This window comes from Trichosurus vulpecula, chromosome 2 (genome assembly GCF_011100635.1).
Source record: "Trichosurus vulpecula isolate mTriVul1 chromosome 2, mTriVul1.pri, whole genome shotgun sequence".
NCBI lineage: Eukaryota > Metazoa > Chordata > Mammalia > Diprotodontia > Phalangeridae > Trichosurus > Trichosurus vulpecula.
In genome coordinates this window covers 7,891,378-7,913,647 of record NC_050574.1, presented here as the reverse complement: position 1 = coordinate 7,913,647, position 22,270 = coordinate 7,891,378, and the positions used below count along the sequence as shown (strand labels likewise).

The following is a 22,270-nucleotide window of genomic DNA, read 5'->3' as shown; positions in this document are numbered from 1 at the left end:
TCCCTCAGGGAAGCTGTGGCTATGCACCAGCAGATTCCCAGCATGCCCCAGGTTCTGCGGCATTGCCTCAGGAGCAGGAACTACGCTGGCGTGACATCATGGTACAGGCATTCCGGGACATGGCTGCCTCTCCTTTCCCCCCCACCCCTATTCTGGATCAGAGCGTTGGTTGTGTGGCTTGTGACATCATTCTCCGGCAGGTCTCCCCCCCTCATTACCTCCCCCCTTTTCTGCTTCTGGCTCTGGGATGTCCTCCTTTGGAGTGTAAGTGCCTGGAGGGCAGGGCCAGTTCCGTACACAGCAGGCACCCAATGTGTGCTTAATGCCCCAATGAACCCCAGAGGACCCTGACAGGTGCTGCTGTGATCATCCCATTCTTGCAGACAAGGAAACTGAGGCAGAGGCTAGCAGCTGACTGGTGGAGGAGGGGGTGGTGGAAATCAGTTCTTTCCTTCTGAGCCCTTGGGAAAAGCCTCCAACGACTTATCTTTGTGGGGTAAGGGGGACCCTCCCCCCAAGGAGAGAAAACCTCTCCCTACTCAGAGGAGTCTGGTGGCTCAGGGACAGAATAGGGGCCTGGAACCGGGAAGACCAGAGTTCAAATCGGGCCTCAGACACTCAGTACATGGGTGACCCTGGGCAAGTCACTTCACCTCTGTTGACTCAGTTTCCTCAAATGTAAAATAAAGATAATAAGCCCACCCCCCTCCTTGGTTGTGAAGACTGTCCATAGTAGACTGTGGGGAAAACCAACCTGATTCCAATCTGTCTCATGGAAACTCTTGAACTCACAACCTGATGCCTCTTGGAGGGGCCCTGAATGTCTCTTTCAGAACCTCCCCCAGCCCCATATTACAAAGGAGGGCTTGGCAGGGTTCCAGCACCTCACCCCCTGTAACACCAATGCAGCCACTACGAATATACATACATATTTCCAAAACTGATCCTCAAATTATAATCGCTCTCTCCACTCAAGACCAAATTAAAATATTTATTCCACACCCTAAGATGGGTTGAAACATCGCTATAGAAACACAAGACAACAAAACTTAAAAAAGCACCAAAAATATCTGTACACATCACCAGGCCAGGGGTAGTGACATCTTAAGAGTCCTTCCTCACCAAACCTCCCATCTGTGGATGCCACTGTGTAATCTGAATCTGACTCTGCCCCACCTCCCACCCCCTGAAAATCTGAAAATTGCAGGGCCTTCTCATTAAGACCCATAATTGTTAAAGAAGAGCATGGATTAACATTTTATAACTAGAAAGAGGAAATGGACAAAATTTTCTCTTGTCCAGATGTTGACATGCAGCTGGATAGTTAGGCTACTGAATTACTCCATTAGATAAGATTGCTGGAGCAGAAGTTGCAGCTAATAATGATGTGGGCTCAGAACTGAACAGAGGCCAGGGCAGACAGACACACGTGGGAGAATCTGGACTGATATTAGTGACGCCGCAGTTTCCTGGCTTCTCAACATAAATGCTTTTTGCAAGGATAACATAGTGTTATACATATTAAAATATCATCATCTACAAAGGAACAGAGTTGTAGATGACCCAAAGGAAATGGAAGGTGGATCCAAATAAGTTGTAATGAAGAGCTATGCTCAAGCAATGGTATAAGAGATATCACTGAGGAAACATGGCCAGAAACTATGGGTGGAGAGGTGGAGTTCATGGGCTGAGAGGGAAAGATAACAGATGAAGACTGCATAGGAACTGTAAGAAACCAGAGGAAGGCCGTCAACATACAAGGTGGATTCTCTGGGTGGGGTAGGCTGGGTGCCTCTATGAGATGACATGAATGAAAATTACCAACTACAAGAGGGTGTGAAATACCACCAATTTAGAGGGATGGAAGGAATACTTCTGTATTCTTCATACATGGACTATCACAATAGCTGCTGGGGGAAGAAGGGCATGCCTGCCTCAAGTCTCTCCCCATTGTGGTCCAGTGCCATTTTCTTAAAGTACAGGTCTAACCATGTCACCTCCCTTCTTCCCTCAAATTCCAGTACCTTCCTACTATTTTTTTAAAAAAAATTAGTTTTAGTTTAGAACATTCAGTTCCACAAGTTTCTCAGTTTCAAATTTTCTCCCCCTTCCTCTTCTACCCCCTCCCCACCCAAGACAGTATGTAATCCTATATAGGTTCTATATATACTTTCACACTACACATATTTTCACAATAGTCAAGTTGTAAAGAAGAATGATAACCAATGGAATGAAGCACAAGAAACAAAAACAAACAAAAAAAAAGAGAGCAAATAGTTTGCTTCAATCTGCATTCAGACTCCGCAATTCTTTCTCTGAATGTGAATTGCTTTTTCCATCATAAGTCTTTTGGAGTTGCTTTAGAACCTTACATTGCAGAGAAGAACTAAGTGTATCAAAGTTAGTCATGAGAGATACTGTGTGTCTGTACTCATGTATAATGTTCTCCTGGTTCTGCTCCCCTCACTCAGCATCAGATCATGTAAATCTTTCCAGGTTATTAGGAAGTCCATTTGTTCATTTCTAATAGCACAGTAGTGTTCCATTACATTCATATGCCACAACTTGGTTAGCCATTCCCCAATTGATGGGCATACCCTTGATTTTTAATTCTTTGCCACCACAAAAAGAGCTGCTATATTTTTGTACATATGGGTCCTTTTCCCACTTGTATGAATTCTTTGGGATATAGGCCTAGAAGTGGCATTGCTAGGTCAAAGCATATGCACATTTTTATAGCTGTTTGGGCAAAGTTCCTAATTGCTCTCCAGAATGGCTGAAATCAGTTCACAAATCCATCAACAATGCATTAGTGTTCCAACTTTCCCACATCCACTCCAGCATTTATGATTTGCCTGTTGTGTCATGTTAGCCAATCTGACAGGCGGGATGTGGTACCTAGTAGTTGTTTTGATTTGCATTTCTCTAATCAGCATTTGGAGCATTTTTTCATATACCTAAATATATCTTTAATTTCTTCCTCTGAAAACTTCCTGTTCATATCCTTTGACCATTTATCAATTGGGGAATGACTTGTACTATTATAAATTTGACTCAGTTCTCTGTATATTTTAGACATGAGGCCTTTATGAGAGACAATAGTTATAAACATTCTTTCCCAATTTTGTTTCCCTCCTAATTTTGGTTGCATTGGCTTTGTTTGTACAAAAAACGGTTCAATTTCACGTAATCAAAATAATCCATTTTGCATTTCATAACACTATCTCCTTTGGTCATAAATTCTTCCCTTCTCCATAAATCTGACACATAAATTATGCCTTGACCTCCCAGATTGCTTGTAGTATCAGGCCTTGAACCCATTTTGACTCTGATATATGTTATGAGATATTGGTCTATGCCCAGTTTCTACCATACTATTTTCTAGTTTTCCCAGCAGTTTTTGTGAAATAGTGACGTTTTAATCCCAGAAGCTGGAGTCTAAGTTTATCAAACAGTACATTACAGTCATTGACTACTGTGTCTTATGTACCTAAGTTATTCCACTGATCTACCCCTCTATTTCTTAGCCAGTGCCAAATAGTTTTAATGACTACTGTTTTATAATAGTTTATGGTCTGGTATGGCTAGGCCACCTTTCCCTAGCATTTTTTTTCATTAATTCCCTTGATGATTCTGGAACTTTTCTTCTTCCAGATGAATTTTATTATTTTTTCTAGCTCTATAAAAATTTTTTTTGGTAGTTTGATTGGTATGGCACTTCAAGGTCAAATTGTCATTTTTATTATATTAGCTGGGCCCAAATCCCAGTAACTGATGTTTTTCCAGTTATTTAGATCTGACTTTTGTCATTTGTTTGAAGTGTTTTGTTATTGTGTTCATATAGTTTCCGTGTTTCTTTTGGCAGGTAGACTCTAAAATATTTTATAATGTTCACAGTAATTTTAAATGGAATTTCTCTATCTCTTGCTGTTCAGCTGACTCCCTACTCTTTCCAGGAACAAAAACAATATGTTCTCCTCAGCATTCAAAGCCCTGCATAACTTGGCCCTCCCCCACCTTTCCAATCTTCTTACACCTTTCTCCCCCACATTTCTTCTTCTAACCAGTGACACTGGCCTCCTGGAGGTTTCACTTCCAACACCCTCCATCTCTACCCTCAAGTATTTTCTCTGGCTGTCGCCATGCCTGGAACACTCTCTACCTCTGCTCTGACCACTGACTATCGTGGCTTCCTCTAAGTCCCACCTAAAATCCTGCCTTTGGCAGCAAATCTTCTCCAACCCCTCTTAATACCAGTGTCTTAACTCTGCTAAACATGCCTCATCTATCCTGTATATAGTTTACTTTGTACAGATTTGTAGGTCGTTTCCTCTTAAATTGTAAGCTCCCTGAGGGCAAGGACTGTTGTTTGCCACTTTTACTGTCTCCTGTGCCTGCACTGGTGTTCACTCCTGGCTGACACTTCCAGAGAACATTTACCAGAGGCTTCATTGGCATCTTATTTGATGACCTTGCTGACATCCCCTGGGAAATAGAAATATCTGAATAACTAGGGTCACCCCCTCCACTGATGGGGGTTCAGTACCTACACTCATATGATAATCATTTGTCTTTGATCATTTCGCTATTTCCTTTTTTTATAAGGCCCACTAACTTAAAACAGTATCAACAGATCTCAAATAAAAAAGAGCATTTTACAACATACACTGGAATTGGTTGAAGAAAATGGGTTTCTTCTGTGGTATTAAAAAATGTAAGCCAATTTCCCTCAGGTAAGAACTGGGAAGCTCTGTTTCTCTGACTGTGTCTCTTTCTCTTTCTGTTGTCCTCTCCCTTTCTCAGTTAAGCTATCCATGTTTTAGCCAACTGACTTAACTATAAGACTAATGATCCAAGAAATGATAGTCATAAAAAAACTCAGTATTTGTATAATGATTTAATGTTTGCCAAGAATTTAACAAATATTGTTTAATTAAAGCCTCACCTCACTCTTGGAGGTAGATGCCCTTATCATCCCCATTCTACAAATGGGGAAACTCACGCAGGATTAGGGGACATACAAGTAGTAAGTGCCAGAGACTGAACTGGAATTCAGGCCTTACAGTTCCAAGGACAGCACTTCATGTACCATGTCACCTAGCCCCTTAAAGAAAGCAATACAGAAATTAATGTCCAACAGGTACCAAAACATGAAAAGAAGTAATTTTTCTCCTAGCAAACAACAGGAAACACAGTGAGTACCAATTAATAGGGGAATGCCTGAAGAAATGAAGGCTATGAATGTCATGAAATATTGAGGAGGGATGACAAACATTAGGATTTCACAGAAAAATCCTTACATGTATAGGGGTTGTATACAGGATGGAATTTGAGGATGTTTAATGAGGTCTCTTGTTAGGAGGTCTAATGAAGTCTGTGCTGCAGCAGGAGGCCTTCCCTTGGTAATTATATTCCAAAGCTTTGTCTCCAGCATGATTTCTCCAAAGAACAGTCAGGTAGGAGCTCTAGGGGAAGCCCTCACATCCATTGCCTTAATCCATCTTCATTCCAGTAGGAACAGGGCTGTCTCCTGACCACCCCCCTCCAGAAAAAAGCATGGCCCCCATGAGCCCATTTGTAAAGCTTCTCTCCAGTGAATCCGATAGAAAATAAGAGATGACCTCTAGCTGAAAGCCTTCCTACACTGAGTTCACAGGGAACATCTCGGGAATTGTTCATCTAAAACTGTAGAAGATCTGAACTCCATCTGAATGACTTTCCTTATTCATGACAAGAATCAGATTTCTATCTCATATGAACTCTGAGATGGGAAATAGGAGATGATTGTTGCCTGAAGGTATCAGCACCTTGATTATATTCATTAGGTTTCTCCCAAGTGTGGAACCTTTTGTTACATGTTAAGAGTCGTAACTAAAAACTCTGCCACATTCATGACACTCATGAGGTTTGTCTCCAGTGGCGATTCTCTGATGTATAACAAAATCTGAGTTCAGTGTAAAATCATTCCATGTTGATTACATTCATAACAATTCTCTTCGGTATCAATTTTTTGATGTCTAAAAATACTGGAGCTCTGCCTGAAACAATCTGCACATTAATTACATTCTTGAGTTTCTCCACAGTGTGAATTCTCTGATATAAAGCAAGATGGTGGCTCTGTGTGAAAGACTTTCCACCTTGATTATATTCAAAAGGTCTCTCAAATGTAGATTTTCTGCTGAGGAGCAAGATTGTAGGAGTATCTAAAAGTAGTTCCACATCGATTACATCCATAAGACTTCTTGCCAGCATGGATTATCTGATGTCCAGCAAGATATTGCCTTATTATGGAAACCTTTCTGCACAGATTACAATCAAAAGGTTTCTCTCCCAAGTGGCTTCTCTGATGGGTTGGAAGACTGCCTCATTGTGAAAGCTTCTCCTCATTGTGGATTCTCTCATGGACAGCAACTCAAGAGCTCTTTCTGAAAGCCTTTCCACAGGGGTTACATTGAATAGGTTTCTATCTAGTGTGGATTCTGTTATGGGCAGCAAGATTATGCTTTGTTGTGAAAGCCTTTCCACATTGATTACATTCATAAGGTTTCTCTCCAGTGTGGATTCTCTGATGGGCAGCAAGACCATGCCTCATTGTGAAAGCCTTTCCACACCGATTACATGCATAAGGCTTCTCTCCAGTATGGATTCTCTGATGTACAGCAAGACTGGAGCTCTGTGTGAAAGTCTTTCCACAATGATTACATGCATAAGGTTTCTCTCCAGTGTGGATTCTCTGATGTGTAGCAAGATGGGAACTCTTTCTGAAAGTCTTTCCACATTGATTACATTCAAAAGGTTTCTCTCCACTGTGAATTCTCTGATGGGAAGCAAGACTGTGCCTCATTGTGAAAGCCTTTCCACACTGATTACACTCATAAGGTTTCTCTCCAGTGTGGATTCTCTGATGTATAGCAAGATGGTTACTATTTCTGAAAGTCTTTCCACATTGATTACATTCATAAGGTTTCTCTTCAGTGTGGATTCTCTGATGTACAGCAAGATTGGTCCTGTCTCTGAAAGCCTTTCCACAATAATTACATTCAAAAGGTTTCTCCCCAGTGTGGATTCTCTGATGTGTAGCAAGATTGCCCCTGTCTGTGAAAGCCTTTCCACACCGATTACATTCATAAGGCTTCTCTCCAGTGTGGACTCTCCGATGGGTGGCAAGACAGGAGCTCTTTCTGAAAGTCTTTCCACATTGATTACATTTATAAGGCTTCTCTCCAGTGTGAATTCTCTGATGTGCAGTAAGACCCTCCCTCCTTGTGAAAGCCCTTCCACATTGATTACATTCAAAAGGTTTCTCTCCACTGTGGATTCTCCGATGGGTAGCAAGACTCTGCCTCATTGTGAAAGCCTTTCCACAATGATTACATTCATAAGGTTTCTCCCCAGTGTGGATTCTCTGATGGGTAGCAAGATGATTACTCTTTCTGAAAGTCTTTACACATTGACTACATTCAAAAGGTTTCTCTCCACTGTGGATTCTCTGATGAGCAGCAAGATTGGTCCTGTTCGTGAAAGCCTTTCCACAATAATTACATTCAAAAGGTTTCTCTCCAGTGTGGATTCTCTGATGGGTAGCAAGATTGCCCCTGTTTGTGAAAGCCTTTCCACACCAATTACATTCATAAGGCTTCTCTCCAGTGTGGATTCTCCGATGTGCAGTAAGATTGGAGCTCCTTCTGAAAGTCTTTCCACATTGATTACATTTATAATGTTTCTCTCCAGTGTGAATTCTCTGATGTGCACTAAGACTCTCCCTCCTTGTGAAAGTCTTTCCACACTGATTACATTCAAAAGGTTTCTCTCCACTGTGGACTCTCTGATGAGCAGCACAATTCGTCCTATTTGTGAAAGCCTTTCCACAATAATTACATTCAAAAGGTTTCTCTCCAGTGTGGATTCTCTGATGTGTAGCAAGATTGCCCCTCAATGTGAAAGCCTTTCCACACTGATTACATTCATAAGGCTTCTCTCCAGTGTGGATTCTTCGATGTGCAGTAAGATGGGAGCTCTTTCTGAAAGTCTTTCCACATTGATTACATTTATGTTTCTCTCCAGTGTGAATTCTCTGATGTGCAGTAAGATCCTCCCTCTTTGTGAAAACCTTTCTACATTGATTACATTCAAATAGTTTCTCTATAGTGTGCATTCTCTGATGGCCAATGAGGAGAGACCTGTAGCAAACAGCCTTCCCACATCCATGACACTCATAAAATTTCTCCCCAGTATGAATCTTATGAGATCTATCATGATCTAAGTTGCAACCAAAGGCCTTCCCACAATGAGGACATGCATAACTTTTCACTCCAGGGTGAAATGTAGGCTGGCAAGGAAGAGATGAGTGATGGGATGAGGTTGCTTCACATTTATCATATTTATCAGGCTCCTCTCTAATGGGAATTTGCTGATGAGTACTGAGCACAGAGTTCTGACTCAAGGCCTTTCCACCTTTATTACTTACACAAAGTATTTCTCCAGTATCACTTTTCTGATGTCTTATGAGATCTGAACTCCAGCTCAAGGCCATTTCCCATTGATTACCTGGATACGCTGGCATTTCAGGAGCCTTCTCCTGGGGCTGAAAAAGTTCTACATGTTCAACAAAGCATTTGCTATATTCACTATCCTGAACAGAGTCATTCCCTGAGGTCATTTTCTTACAATAATTTAAGACAGAGGGCTGTCTGAATCTCTTTCTAATTTCATCCAATTCACAGTCACTCTCTGGATTTCCATCTAACTTGGTATTAGAGTCATGGATTTCTCTGAACTTGATGTCCCAGGGACCATCACCAATGAATCCTTGCAGGTCTAGTTTTTCCAGAAAAATTCCAAGATTTCTAGTCACCTCATTTACTTTGAACCTTGTCTCTAAATCTGAAGAAAACAAACAAATAAATATGGACCAAAAGATATGCACACATAAGCATATGCAATAGCAATGGTTACTTGAGACTTATGTGGCTCATGACCTCATCATCAACCTAAATGCAATAAAACTTTGTGTTCTCTCAGAGCAAATACTGACCTTCAAACGACTGTATCATTGTAAGGGGAAGAGACAGACAGGCTGTGGGAGTGACAAAGGTGTACACCCCAGAGTGCTGGACCCATCGGAGACTCATTCACTCCAAGCCAAATATTCACTTTTAAGAACAGCAGCAGCCACAAGGCAAGATGGCTACCAGACTTAATGTCTCCATGGGATAACAGTTGGTTACTCACTTGGAGAGAAAACTGAGCCAATGCAGGGTTTGCAACATTCCAGCAGAAAAACTGAGGGAATTTCAGAGATTGGTTGTATGGTGTCAAATTTACTCATCTGGGCCAGAACACTTGTAAACATATAAACTGGTTTGATGACAATTATGGGGAAATGCGAAACCTAGTAAATAATTAAAACTCTACAGGGCCTACCAGTGCCTGGATTTCTTTTTGCAGCTGTACTCCCAGGAATTATATACCATCTAGGATTATTTTCAATGGGGTATCTCTTACTATCTCTTCCTGCATGGCTTTGATGATGATATATAGGAATGCTGATGATTTATATGGGTTTAAATTATAAGCTGCTACTTTGCTAAAATTATTAACTACTGTACTAAACTTTCTGAGTCTTTGGGATTTTCCAAGTATATCATCAAATCTAATAAAAAAAAAGTGAGTTCTATCACCCCATTCCCCAGTCTGATTACTTATAGTTCCTCTTATTGTTATTTTGGGTATTTCCTATACAATATTGAATAGTATAGGTGACAGTGGGCATCCTTGTTTCCCACCTGATCTTCCTGGGAAGGCTTCTAGCTTATCCCCAATACAAATAATGCTTGCTGATGTGTTTCGGTAAATGCTTTTTTTCATCGATTTAAGGAAAAATCTATTACTACCTATACTTTCAAGGATTTTTAATAGAAATAAATGCTGTATTTGAACATAAGGTCATTCTTCAGCTATTGATATAACCATGCTTTTTTTATTACTATTGATATAATCAATTATGTTGATAATTTTATGTAAGTTCAAGCATCCCTCCATTCCTTGGATAAATCCAAATTGGGCTGAAGAGGCAATGTTTGTAATATACTGTGGTTATTCTCTAGGTAATATTTTATTTAGGATTTTTGCATCCATATTCATGAAACTGGTCTATTATTTTTCTTCTCTTTTTTATTCTTTCTGGTGTGGATATAAATACCATATTTGTTTCATAAAAAAGAGTTTGTAGTACCCCTTCTTTGCCTATTTGTCCAAATCACTGATTCAATATTGGAGTTTGCTGATCTTTAATATTTGGTAAAATCCCCTTTCAAATCCATCAGCTCCTGGTGCTTTTTTCTCAGGAAGCTCATTTATGGCCTGTTTAATTTCTTTTTCTAAAATAGGTTTACTTAGATATTCTATTTCCTCTTCTGTTAAAACCATGAGAATAAGGTTCCAGCTCTACCTGCCCTCACTCCCCGCCAATGGCAAGAGGATTAATAATAACTGATCCATTTTACCTCTCCCTAATTTTATCGTATTTTTTCCCTCCTAAAACACCTTTTAGTGTACAACATATCCTCCTTTTGGGGGTAACTCCTGGGATTTTGTTCTTTTTTTGTAAACATACTTTGGCATTCAGTTCAGATACTTTGAAATGTATTCCCTAAATTACCACGGAGCCACACTTTTAACATATTGGATATTAGGCATGCCTTAGACAAACTGTCCATTTGGCTCTTAGTAGTATTGCTTATAGCCCATCATAGGTTTCTGATGGTCCTTGTATCATGTGAATTCATGGGCCACTGAAATAAACTACTTCTATCTCTTTGACAAATTACTTTAAAATTTTTTTTTGAATTTATGTAATGACACAGGTATTTACGTGACACAGTACTATAAAAAAAATGATTGTACATGAAACTGCAAATCTACTATGGACAATTTCCTATTCCTTTAAAATTTAGAAGAGAATTATCATATAAATTTCTTTTTTTTCCTCTCTCCCCTCAGAGCTGGCTACCATTAGATACAAATAGGTATGTATGTGTCTGTGGGTGTGTCTGTACAGTTTCACACATACTGCTTTCCAGTTTTCAAAACTACTTTTTACCAAATAATTAATTCTTATCCCAAAATATTAAGTCTTTACACTGCTCAAATACAAGGTCATTATGTTTATTTGCTGCTGTATGTATATAATATTCCATTATCTAAATTTTCTATTTCTTACCCAGTACCAGAGAGTTTTGATACTTACTGCCTTACAAGAGAGCATAAGATGTAGTGCTGCTAAACCTCCTTCCTTGACATATTTTTTCATTATTTCCTTTGACTTCTGTTTTCCCAAATCAATTTTCTTATTACATTTGCTAATTGAGTAAAAAATAATTTTGGAAATTTCACTGGAATGGTATTGAATATATAAACCAGTTTGGATAAAACTATCATTTTTATTATATTGGCCTTGCCTACCCATGGACAATTAATAGTTCTTCAATTATTTAAATCTGACTTTACTTGTATATAAAAGGTTTTATACTTTCCTTTATATAGTTTGTTTTCATTTTGGCAGTTGGATTCTCAGGTATTTTATACTGTCTAGAATTCGAGGCAATTTGTTTTCTTCCTTTAAGGAGATTCTCGGAGAGCTAAGTATTTCCCGTCCTATTCTGTCACCTTGCCAGAATCCCGTCCCATTCTTTTAAGCATGGCATTTTTATTCAAGTTTTTAAACACCTTCATGGAGGACGAATATGGCATCAAGGCCAGACACCGGACTGATGGCAAATTATTTAACTTGAAAACATGACAAGCCAAGACCAAAGTGGATGGAGAGTTGGTGCATGCAGATGACTGTCCACTCAATGAAGGTTCTGAGGCTGAGCTGGACCAGAATATGGATCCAATCTCTGCCACTTGTGAAAATTCAACCTAACAATTAACAAGAAAAGAGAGGAAATGGTCCTTACCCAGGGACAGCAGGTTTTGGATATTCTCCAGCATGACCTCCTTGTACAGCTCTTTCTGAGAATGGTCCAAGAGGCCCCACTCCTCTCTAGTGAAGTCCACAACCACATCCTTGAATGTCACCAACTCCTAAAGTCACATGATTTAGAGCTGAGAGACTCCAGAATTCACCTTGTCAAACCCTCATCAACTTTGAAGAGGAAACCCAAGCCAAGAGAAAGGATCTGCCTAAAACTCACAGAACCTTTGTGAGCGTAACAGCCAACACTTGAAATCAGTTATTAAGAACCCAATGGAATATGGAGGTAAGCATTTTACATTTGAAGTGAGAATCACGATGGAATGATAAAAGCTAGAAAAATGTCCTACTATACAATGCTTCTCCTAATGGAATTAGGGACAAGATATGTGCTCTATTAGTGATGCACAAGAATGTGTGGAGGAGATAGCAAGGTCATGGGTAATTCCTCCTGTGTCCTAAGTGACACATTAAGAACATTCTATGAAGAGTTTGTGAGAAGTTGGTATGTACTGTGCATTCTGGGAAACAAAAAAAAACTTAACAGTGATCCCTGGGCAGATAACAAAGAAATTATCATATAAATCTGCTAAAAATTCGAAGTGGAGAAAATTACACTGTTTCCAGCCAAGTGAAGAAGAGTTCTCTATTCTTATACTGAAGGGTTCAGATGACCCTGGGTATGATGTGTAATACTCAAAACGCTTTCTGTCTTTGCTTTACAATTGCTTTCAATTGTTCAAGGACTATATTCATTCATTTTAAATATTTAATTATAGAGAAATGAGAGGTTCCTTCCTTCATTATAAATGTAATATTTTGTCAACTGGGGTTAGAGATTGAGCTAATGCGTTAGGAAGACACTGACAATTTACGAAAAATAAATTAGTTCAACATGCTGCTACAGCTCTAGAACACTGGGGTTAGGGTTAGAGAGTGAAAAGAACGAATCGAGACAGACTGATGGATGATCATACAAGAAAGTCTCTACTTCTTCAGATCCTTTGATGCTTGGGCGGGCTCATCTATTTTTCCAATCTGCTACATGCAAAACATGTAGCCAAGACACTTGGCATTTGATGCTCTTCCATTTCTAGCAGGATGGTATGATTTATTGTTTAAGAAGTTGTATTATTGTGGAGCAATTCTCTTTCTTGTAGATTAAAATCTCTTCACCTTTTAATCACTTTGATTTCACTGAAAATATCTATCTTGTATTTGTATATTTTACTTATAGTTTCCTTTATTTTTATTATTGAACTTCTGAGCAATTAATTTTTTAGTCTTTTCCTGAGTTTTTTTTTTAGATTCCCAAGACTTTACAATTCTTGTCTAGGTGTTCTGAGTCATGACTTTTCATTTCTTTCTATTCATTCATAATGTGAATAATCACTATAGGAAGGCCATGGTTTTCTTCATTGATAATTCATCTCTGGAATCCCTAAGTTGTTCTTATTAGAAGCTCTTGCACATCTCTTTCCATCACCATCCTCCCACATTCTCCCTTCCCCATCATGGGGTGAGCTCATGTACTCCAAATACCTACATAAGAAGAGAGTCAGCTCACACATCTCCACGTTGGCACATACGCACCTGGCTGCACTACTTTGGAACTTCTCACTGACCTTGCCACCACGTCCCAGTGTCTTTTACCCAAAATCTCTTCCTTTGGTGTGTTGTCTTGCCATTGAAAGTGTAATCTCTATGGGGACAGGACAGTCTTCTTTTCTGTTTGAATCCCCAGTCCTTAACACAATTCATGGCATTATTCTGTTGTTTCGGTTGTCTGACTTTTCTAGACCACATTTGAGATTTTCTGAGCAAAGATACAGGAGTGATTTGCCATTTCCTGCTCATGCTGATTTTAAAAATGATGAACTGAGGTAAATAGAGTTAAGTGACTTAAGTGACTCAGGATCACACAGCTTGTGTCTGAGGCCAGATTTGAACTCAGGCACATGAGTCTTCCTGATTCCAAGCCCAGTGCTCTATCTACCGGGCCACCTTGTGGCCCTCTACTTACTCCTTAACTCTTTACACAACTTAGCTTTTATCCTTCCTTTCCTGAAAGGTCTCTGTGCAAACTTTGCATTGATACTTTAATTGCCAAAAGGGTGCACTTATGGATGCTTAAGGGCACAGGTTTCCCACCCCTGATCTAGACTGACTGCTTTCAGATACCAGGAGAGAGTTATTTGGATCTAATGACGTTCTTCATTCTTGTCTTTATAATTTCTGAACGTAAGGCCTTAATACCAAATTTTAAGAGTATTTTTCATGAAGGTATGACCCATTGATAGAGGGTAAAACATCACAAATGTCCATGTGACTTAAGAGGAGACCACGTCACAATTTAGTTTAGGATACACGCAGTTCCATTTGCTGCCAGGACCTGAAAATAGAGGGCTCACTCCTTTGGGTTAGTCTACTGCCAGAATTTTATTGTGGCAGTCTTTCTATTAAGAAGCAGAGGGGTCTCAGTCCCTAAATACGTTGAAGTAGGGAGAATGGGCGTTAATGGATAAATGAAGCAAGAGAAGCTCTCAGGGAAAAAAGAGCTTTGCTCTTTTGCCCAGTTAGAAGGTGAGCCTTGGAGTGGGACAAGGTCAACGGAGAAGAGGGGTCACTCCCCTAGCCACGGCATTGCAGCTGATGGACACCAGGAATAGTAGAAAGGAAGGCAGGGGCCTGAGCTTCTAGCCATGAGTGTGAGTGGATGAAGATGATGATCCTGGGACCTCAGTACTGAAGCAGAAAGAAACTGGTGGACCCTCTCAGAAAGGCCTTAGGTTACTGAGGCCCATAGGGCCCACATTTCTAGGCAACTTCTGCCATGGACTCCTCCTGCTGGCAGACTCCCTGGCTGGAAGAAGCAGCCCTTTTCCTTGAGATGAAGATCTCTCCTAAAAATGTGTGTAACCAACTTGGAGACATAGCTGGGGCCAGGTTCCAAAGAGCTTTCGAATAGCAAACAGATACATCTGTAACTGCACATAGATACAATGGGGGCCACCGGAATTTACTGAGTGGAAGTGATGTGGGGAGAACTCAACTTTAGGCATATATAGGTTAAATTGTTCATTTCCCCTCAAAATTATTAAGTTAGTTAAGTCAATCCAGTTACGTTCCGGGACAGGTCCTTTGAGAGAAGGTGGCTCACATGGCCAGTTTTGTTTACTTGGCCCCATAAGAGAGAATTCTTTCTATAGTCAGTATTCCAATGTGATTCAGCAAAATAGTAGAAGGGAGAGGGACGGATAGTTCTTGAAAGAAAAAAATGAAAGGCAAAAATAGACAGCAAAACTGTAACAACCTGGAGATAACAATAAACCACTTTCAGACTTAGACAAATTAAAAGGATAAACAAGAAGATTTAGCATCTTATGTGCTATTGGGAAAGGGAGCCAAGACAGAGTAAAGAGTCAGGGATGGCTTCTAGGTTGCTAATGTGGAAGAAATAAACTGAATTTGGGGGAAAGAGCTTCTCTCCAGACCTTAGATGTCAAAGAAACTGAGATTCTTTACAGGGTTATAAAAATAGAGACAGAGCCTCAGTTGGACTTTTTTTTCATAGCATAAGCCCACTGATTCCATCTTGAAGGAGGTCTCCAGTAACTGGGCAGTCCCCACCAAGATATTCTGAGGGAATTAACTAGAGACCTAGCTCCCCTGGCCCCACCAGGCATTCTGGGCAAGGAAAAACATCCCCACTGAAACAAACTTTGCAACTCCTGAGACCAAGGTTAACATTCTCCTCAAAGGCAAATCACCTGATGTCCTGTCTCTATTACCCAGCCTCCCCAATGAGGAAAGTGGCTGCCCAGCCTTGCCAGATGGACTGCAGCTGGGCCAAACTCTATTCATGTTTCTATTTCCCCGTGTTCCCTTGAGGTGCTACCTACAGGTTACTGCCAAGAAGCTGATGCTACTTTATCTTCTCGGAGGAATTCAACCTAAATGGAACAGGGGAGAGAGGCCTGGGCCTGGATTAAAGAAGGACTGAGTTCCCATTTGACCTCAGACGCTTCCTAGCTGTGTGACTCTGGGCAAGTCACTTGACCTGTTTGTCTCACTTTCCTCAATTATAAAGTGGGGAGAATAATGGCACCTTCCCCCAAAGGCTGCTCTGAGGATTCCACTGGTTAAGTTCTTGGCAGTGCCAGACACATGGCTACAATATAAATGCCAACAATTATTATATTTATTTCTCCCTAGGAGGTTCTTAGGACCTCTGGCCTGAGGAATTCCCCAACACCAGACACTGTTTCTCCTTTGCACACTAGTGCAATGTCTGGAACATACAGATGATGAAAATGAGGCTGAGATCAAGTGACCCAACACAGCTGATGGGTGTCTGAGGTAGGTTTTGAACTCAGGTCTAGCTAAGTGAGGTCCAGAACTGCAGACTGCAACAACCAGTTGCTTCCCTTCATGGAGATGACTGAGAGTTAGCTACAAAAAAGCAGGCCCAGGACTGGGGGAGAGTTACTCCCATGGGAAAGGAAGTGGGGAGGGAGAAAAGGAGACCAGGGCAGATCAGAGGAAGGACTTACTAAGGGCTTATGGATCCCTTGGTTATCAGTCCAAAAGCCAGAAGGAGAACTAGGACAGGAAAGAACCTCCAAAAACAAATGTTTATCCAATAGGTGGGTATAGTTGATGATAACAACCCCTGCAGAGAAGTCAGGAAAAAGCCAAAGAAGGGGCTGCAAGTGTGGGGAACCTTTTCATGTTATTAATTTAGCTGCAATCAAAACACACTGCACTGAAGAAACTTCAGTTAGATATACTTAATAACGTACATTATTTTGTAAAAATCTAAGTACTATGTACTTAATCATTTAAAAAATGATAACTATTTGTTAATTTTAAAATTAAGGCCACAACTTCCCCACCCCTGGCTTAGGATCTTTACCTGTAAGGTGACCATTGCTTTTAGCTGCCTGAATGATTTGCAGGAGGTGGAGAAGGGAGGAGGGGATGGAAAAGGAGAGACCATCCCACACAGGGAGCTTTTCCTAGCAAATTACCTGTGAAAAGGAGGAAAGAGGACAGCTTAAGGATGAGGTTAAGTTCAGCCTGGTTGGACTTCTCCTGACCCCTTGTGGGGTTTTCTTGGGCAAAAGTACTGGAGTAGTTGGACACTCCTCTGTAATAATATGGCCTCTGTCACAAAAAGAAAGGTTTTTAAAAATCCTATGCCCAGTATAAATGGCATATTATGTCATCTAATGAACCCCTAATTCTACTTGTTGCAAAGTGAGGCCCTAACACTGAACCCAGGTGTGCCACAGACCTCTCCATCCCCTTTCCTCATTCCCCTCCAGGCACAGGCTCCATCACCCTCCTTTCTGCCCCTTCCCCAGCCTCCCACAGACAACGATCCCCAAGCCCTGCTCCCTGCAGCCTGGAAGGTTCCTTCCCTCCTCCCCTTGGCCTCCTTTCACAGGGAGCTGCAATCCTCCCTTCTGCAGCTTTGCCCTACCCTTCTCCGTCCAACCCAGGCGCTAGTGCCTTCCCTGCACAGATCGCTTTCCCGGTGTCTGCTCTCTCGAAAAGCCTGATCTAAGGAATCTTTCAGCGCTTGGGTATTGAGAGCCAGGCTCCCAATCAGGAAGCCCAGGGTCCAAGCCCTACCTCGGACCAGGCTGGCAGTGAGATGAGTGACCTGGCAGGTGTCCAAGGTCCAGGCCAGCTCGGACCTTCAGGGATCGGAACCATCTCCAGGACACAGGGCAGGGCACCCCCGGGGATTCCCCTCTGTCACCGATTGTGAGGCTACCCCCGCCATCAGACCACTGGGGGTCTCCGCCCCCCCCCCCCCCAGCCAAGGACGAAGACTGCTCTGGTCTGGGGATGTCCAGGCATCGGCTGAGACTGGGGCTGTGGATAGAGAAATGGACCCCACCCCCACGGAAGGGAAACCTCAGAGCTGGGGGCGGGGGGTGGCCGGATAAAGTCTGGGGAGAAACATGAGCATTTCTAAAGTTTCTGAATTCATTATGTCATTCCTGCGCATGCTAGGGAAGAAAACAAGACCGGGGGGGTTCTAGGGTCACACAGTCAGGACACACCTGGGACTCCGGGACCAGGAGGCCGGGGGCGCTCCCCCTCCCTATTGCCGGGGAGAAGGGGGGGGGTGCCTGCGGAAGTGAGGGTCAGGGAATCATCGCCCCTCCTCCCAAGAGCACCCGGGGCAGCCTGGGGACCGCGTGAGAAGCCCACAGAAAGGCGCCCCCCCCCAACGTCGCACACAGATGAGTAAACCCCAGCCCTTCCCCCACGGTGGCACACGCGCCCACAATCACACAATTCACTCACCAGCCCCACCCCACGTCACGCGGCGCCGCACACCCGCACTGGCCTCAGATCCCCCGCCTTACACATGCACGCGCAGACGCGGGCACACGCACACCCTTCCGCGGACTCGGCCACACGAACCGACCGGAACTGGGTCCCCACGTGTTCCGGTGGAGGAAAAAGTGAAGGAGGGGCTCCCAGGGAAGCGGAAGACCGGGCCGCGCCCGCGCACTGACCCCCTTCCCCTCCCCCAACCGCCTTCCCTCCCGGAAGCTGTGGCTATGCACCAACAGATTCCCAGCATGCCCCGAGTTCTGCGGCATTGCCTCAGGAGGAGGGGCTAGACGGGCGTGACGTCACGGCGCAGGCATTCAGGGACATGGCCGCCTCTCTCCCCACCACCCCCACTGCCCATTCTGGATCAGAGCATTGGTTGTGGGGCTTGTGACGTCATTCTCCGCCCAGCCCAAGGTGAGGCTGGTCTCCTCCCCACCCCCCCTTTTCTGCTTCCGGGTCTGGGATGGCCTCTTTCGCAGTGTAAGCGCCTGGAGGGCAGGGCCCCAAAGGACCCCGAGAGATGCTGCAGTGATCTTTCCATTTTTGCAGACAAGGAAACTGAGGCAGAGGCTAGCAGCTGACTGGTGGAAGGGCGGGGCAGAAATCAGTTCTTTCCTTCTGTGCCCTTGGGAAGGGACACCAACGGTTTTTTCATTTTGGGGAAGCAGGGGGACTCCCGCCATGGAGAGAACACCTCTCCCTACTCAGAGGAGTCTGGTGGCTCAGGGACAGAATCGGGGCCTGGAACCGGGAAGATCCAAGTTCAAATGTGGCCTCAGACATTCAGTACATGGGTTACCCTGGGCAAGTCACTTCACCTCTGCTGACTGTTTCCTCTAATGTAAAATAAAGATAATAAGCCCACCCCCCTCCTAGGTTGTGAAGACATAGTAGACTGGGGAAAACCAACCTGATTCCAAATTGTCTCATGGAAACTCTTGAACTCACAACCTGGTGCCTCTTGGAGGGGCCTTGAATGTCTCTTTCAGAACCTCCCCCAGCCCCATATTACAAAGGAGGGCTTGGCAGGCGTCCAGGACCTCACCCAGTGTAAAGCCAATGCAGCCAATGAGATATGCATAGCATTAGAGAGGGAGAGGGGAGTCATGGTCCTCTTTGAGAACAAAGGACAAACAACCTGTGAATAGCCTCCCCTCCCCCTTTCCCTCTCCTTCTTCTTCTCCCTCTCCATGTTCTTCCCAAAGGAAGGTACATTTCGAAGGCAGAAGGCTTTCTCCTTAACGCAGGGTGTACTGGCTAGATTTATTTCTTAACCAAGCCTTCAGCCCAATTCACTCGAGAGCTCATAGATTGGACAATAGGTCCCGGCCCTCCTTGCAGGGAGTATTTCTAACTAGTTACTGTTTCTCTTTTGGCTGGTGTGTGGGACAACAGACCACCGGCTCAAATAAAAAAACAGGTGTCTCGGTTTTCTCAAGGTAGTGTTGTACCAGAAGCGAGCGAGACACACCACAGAGTATAAGTTTTAAGTGAAGAATTTGTTAGCCGGCGGTCATTGGGGTACTGCATCACAAATCAATGGCGATGTGTTGGGGTGATGGCTTGGCTTATATAGGATATGTGGGGGTACAGAGTCGGGGGGAAACAGGAACAAAGGTCCTGGCTAATCAAAAGATTCAGTCAGGTTATCGTACTAGTGGGATAATCTCATTTACATTCCTTGGTGGAGTCACAGAGCCCCAGGGATATCTGCTAGAAAGGGTCTGCCAGGTTATCCTTCAGTGGGATGGTCCTATCTCTTGACATTCCTTGGTGGAGTCATGGAGTCCCAGGGGGTTTGCTAAATGCCAAAGATATCTGAGTCCATTCTTTCTGGGGGTGCTTGTCAGTAGCTAGGGGTTACTCAAGGGTTCGTAATTTTCCTTGTATTACATTCCCCACTTTTTTTTTTCATGGGGGGTTTCAAATCCTTGAAAAAAAGGAACGACCTGATGGGGCATAGCAATAAAATTAGGAGGCCAACCAAAACGCTAAGCAGGGGTGACAATAAAAGGAATGCTAGGTCGTTGGTCCCAGGGGAAAGCCAGGCCTAGTTGGAAGACTCAAGGAGAGTCCAAGGAGCCTCCCCGGGTACTGCACTCCAGAAATTTTAAAAAAATGGTATAAAACATTCCACCTTTCCCCCTTTTTGGTCAAAGGCAAACTGAAAGTTTCGCCTAAGGACCAATTAATCCAATAATAAAATCCCTGTCTAGGTGGAGTCAGGTTTTCCCTTTTCTGTATTTGGACATCCCCAGGGATGGGCAGAAATTGTATACTAATTGTAAGTAAGCAGAGGGAACATAATAAAAATTCAGGAAAACAGTCTTGGGAACACAAGGACTCAGAAGGGAAAAAAAGGAGGTCTTTGCTCAGGTTCTGGTTCCGGATCCCGTGAGAAAGCCATCTGCATCTGGTGCTGTTCTTCTCAGGCTCTTGGAACTGCAGGGCAAGGTCTCCTATAGGCCCAGATGTCCACTCCTCACACGGAGTTCCCAGAACACATGTAATTTGATGATTAAGAAAAGAAACACAACATAGGTCCCAGCCACGCAGGGCTAAGTTCAAACAGATACAAGAAGTAGTTCAGTATCCCAGCCGCATAGGGCTGAGTCCAAACAATGACAATAAAGTTTCTCCCATAATTCACAAACTGCACAATTACATTGGGTCAGGTACAGACCAATTACTTAGATGACTCACCATAGAGGGGGAGATTTGCATGTCACATGTTCTACATTCATAAATTGGACAACAAGAAAACTTAAACCTGAACCATACAAAGTAATGCAATCATTATTAACAATCATATATAACATCATAAACTTTTAGCTATGCCATGTCTGTTTGATGGCATTTACAAATAGTCCACAAACCATCCTTAACAAAGCAAAAAATGTTTCTGATTCAATTCCAGCAATTAATTGCACATTTTGTATACAAAGTAACTTTAAATTACAGTCACAATGTTCATTTAAAGCAGTATTCTTAAAATCCCAGATGACTGATTGTAGTTATCTGGTCCCTTGATAGTAAAGGAGAGCTCTGCTTCTCTGGTTCAGATCTAGAAATTCTCAGACAATTTTAACTTACTATAACTTACAGATACTTTACAAAGGGGATATATTTTCACTTGTACCACTATCTTATACAATTTTCTTGTGTTAGCATCCAAATTTAAGATCTTATTACCAAAACACACTTATCAGCTTGAATTTCCAGAATTGATAAATTTTTAGAGCCAATCATACACATCTGCACATAATTCTTAGGGGAAATCAATCTGATCCTATTGCCTTTTTGAAAATTCGCTATCCCTTCCTTTTATTAGACATTGATCACATTACATCTTTGCCTTATTTGCTTTGCCTAATCGTTTTCCCCTTTTGGAGAATGTTATCCCTATATTATTTCAATGTTTTATTTGGTCATGAACATAAGTTAAAATTGTAAGCTATTCATACCTGCATCCTATTATAATAACTCAGAGATATTTCAATATTCATCTATTACCTAACAGATTTAGCATAGTGCTTACAAAACTTCTTGATAATTTAAATTTGCTATGAAAGAAACAAAGGGACTATGTCATATATCTTAACAGAAGGAAAGAACTTCCTTAGCTCTGTTTGATTCCAGGCATGAGTCATATCTGATAGCCAATCTTATAGTCACCAGGTGCTGAAAGCAGGGCTTAGGTGTAACCAGGTGGGGACTTTCCTTTTCAGAAAGGAAATAGCAGAGTTGGGAAATAAAGTCAGGAAGATCCTACCTAGGCTGTGTCCAAGGTCGTCCTCAAGACTTTTCCCAGGCACAGACCTTTCAAGTTCTCAGCTTGCAATGCCTGCCATGCCATTACTGGCTTCATGTGACCTAGTCCTGTAATCAGAGCTTAAGACAATATTAAATTGTAGTCCCATAAAATCTTAAATAGCA

At 42.4% G+C, this 22,270-nt stretch overlaps 1 protein-coding gene across 1 annotated transcript; it reads right to left on the bottom strand.

Annotated features, from left to right (window-relative positions):
• Positions 1-4,897: 4,897 nt before the first annotated feature.
• LOC118838155 (zinc finger protein 665-like) lies at positions 4,898-18,398 on the bottom strand. Its single transcript, XM_036745381.1, has 4 exons — positions 18,299-18,398; positions 16,893-17,007; positions 11,961-12,087; positions 4,898-8,883 (listed from the first exon to the last, which is right to left on the bottom strand). The coding sequence occupies exons 2-4, from the start codon at positions 16,974-16,976 to the stop codon at positions 6,464-6,466; spliced, it is 2,631 nt and encodes an 876-aa protein (XP_036601276.1). The 5' UTR covers positions 16,977-17,007; positions 18,299-18,398; the 3' UTR covers positions 4,898-6,463.
• Between the last annotated feature and the right edge of the window lie 3,872 nt (positions 18,399-22,270).

Coding starts and splice junctions, on each gene's coding strand:
- LOC118838155 (XM_036745381.1), bottom strand. CDS start 16,976: ATGGTCTCTCCTTTTCCATCCCCTCCTCCCTTCTCCACCTCCTGCAAA. Junction 12,088..16,892: donor AAGCAATGGTCACCTTACAG/GTAAAGATCCTA, acceptor ATGTGACTTTAG/GAGTTGGTGACATTCAAGGA. Junction 8,884..11,960: donor CCAAAACCTGCTGTCCCTGG/GTAAGGACCATT, acceptor TGTTTTCTTCAG/ATTTAGAGACAAGGTTCAAA.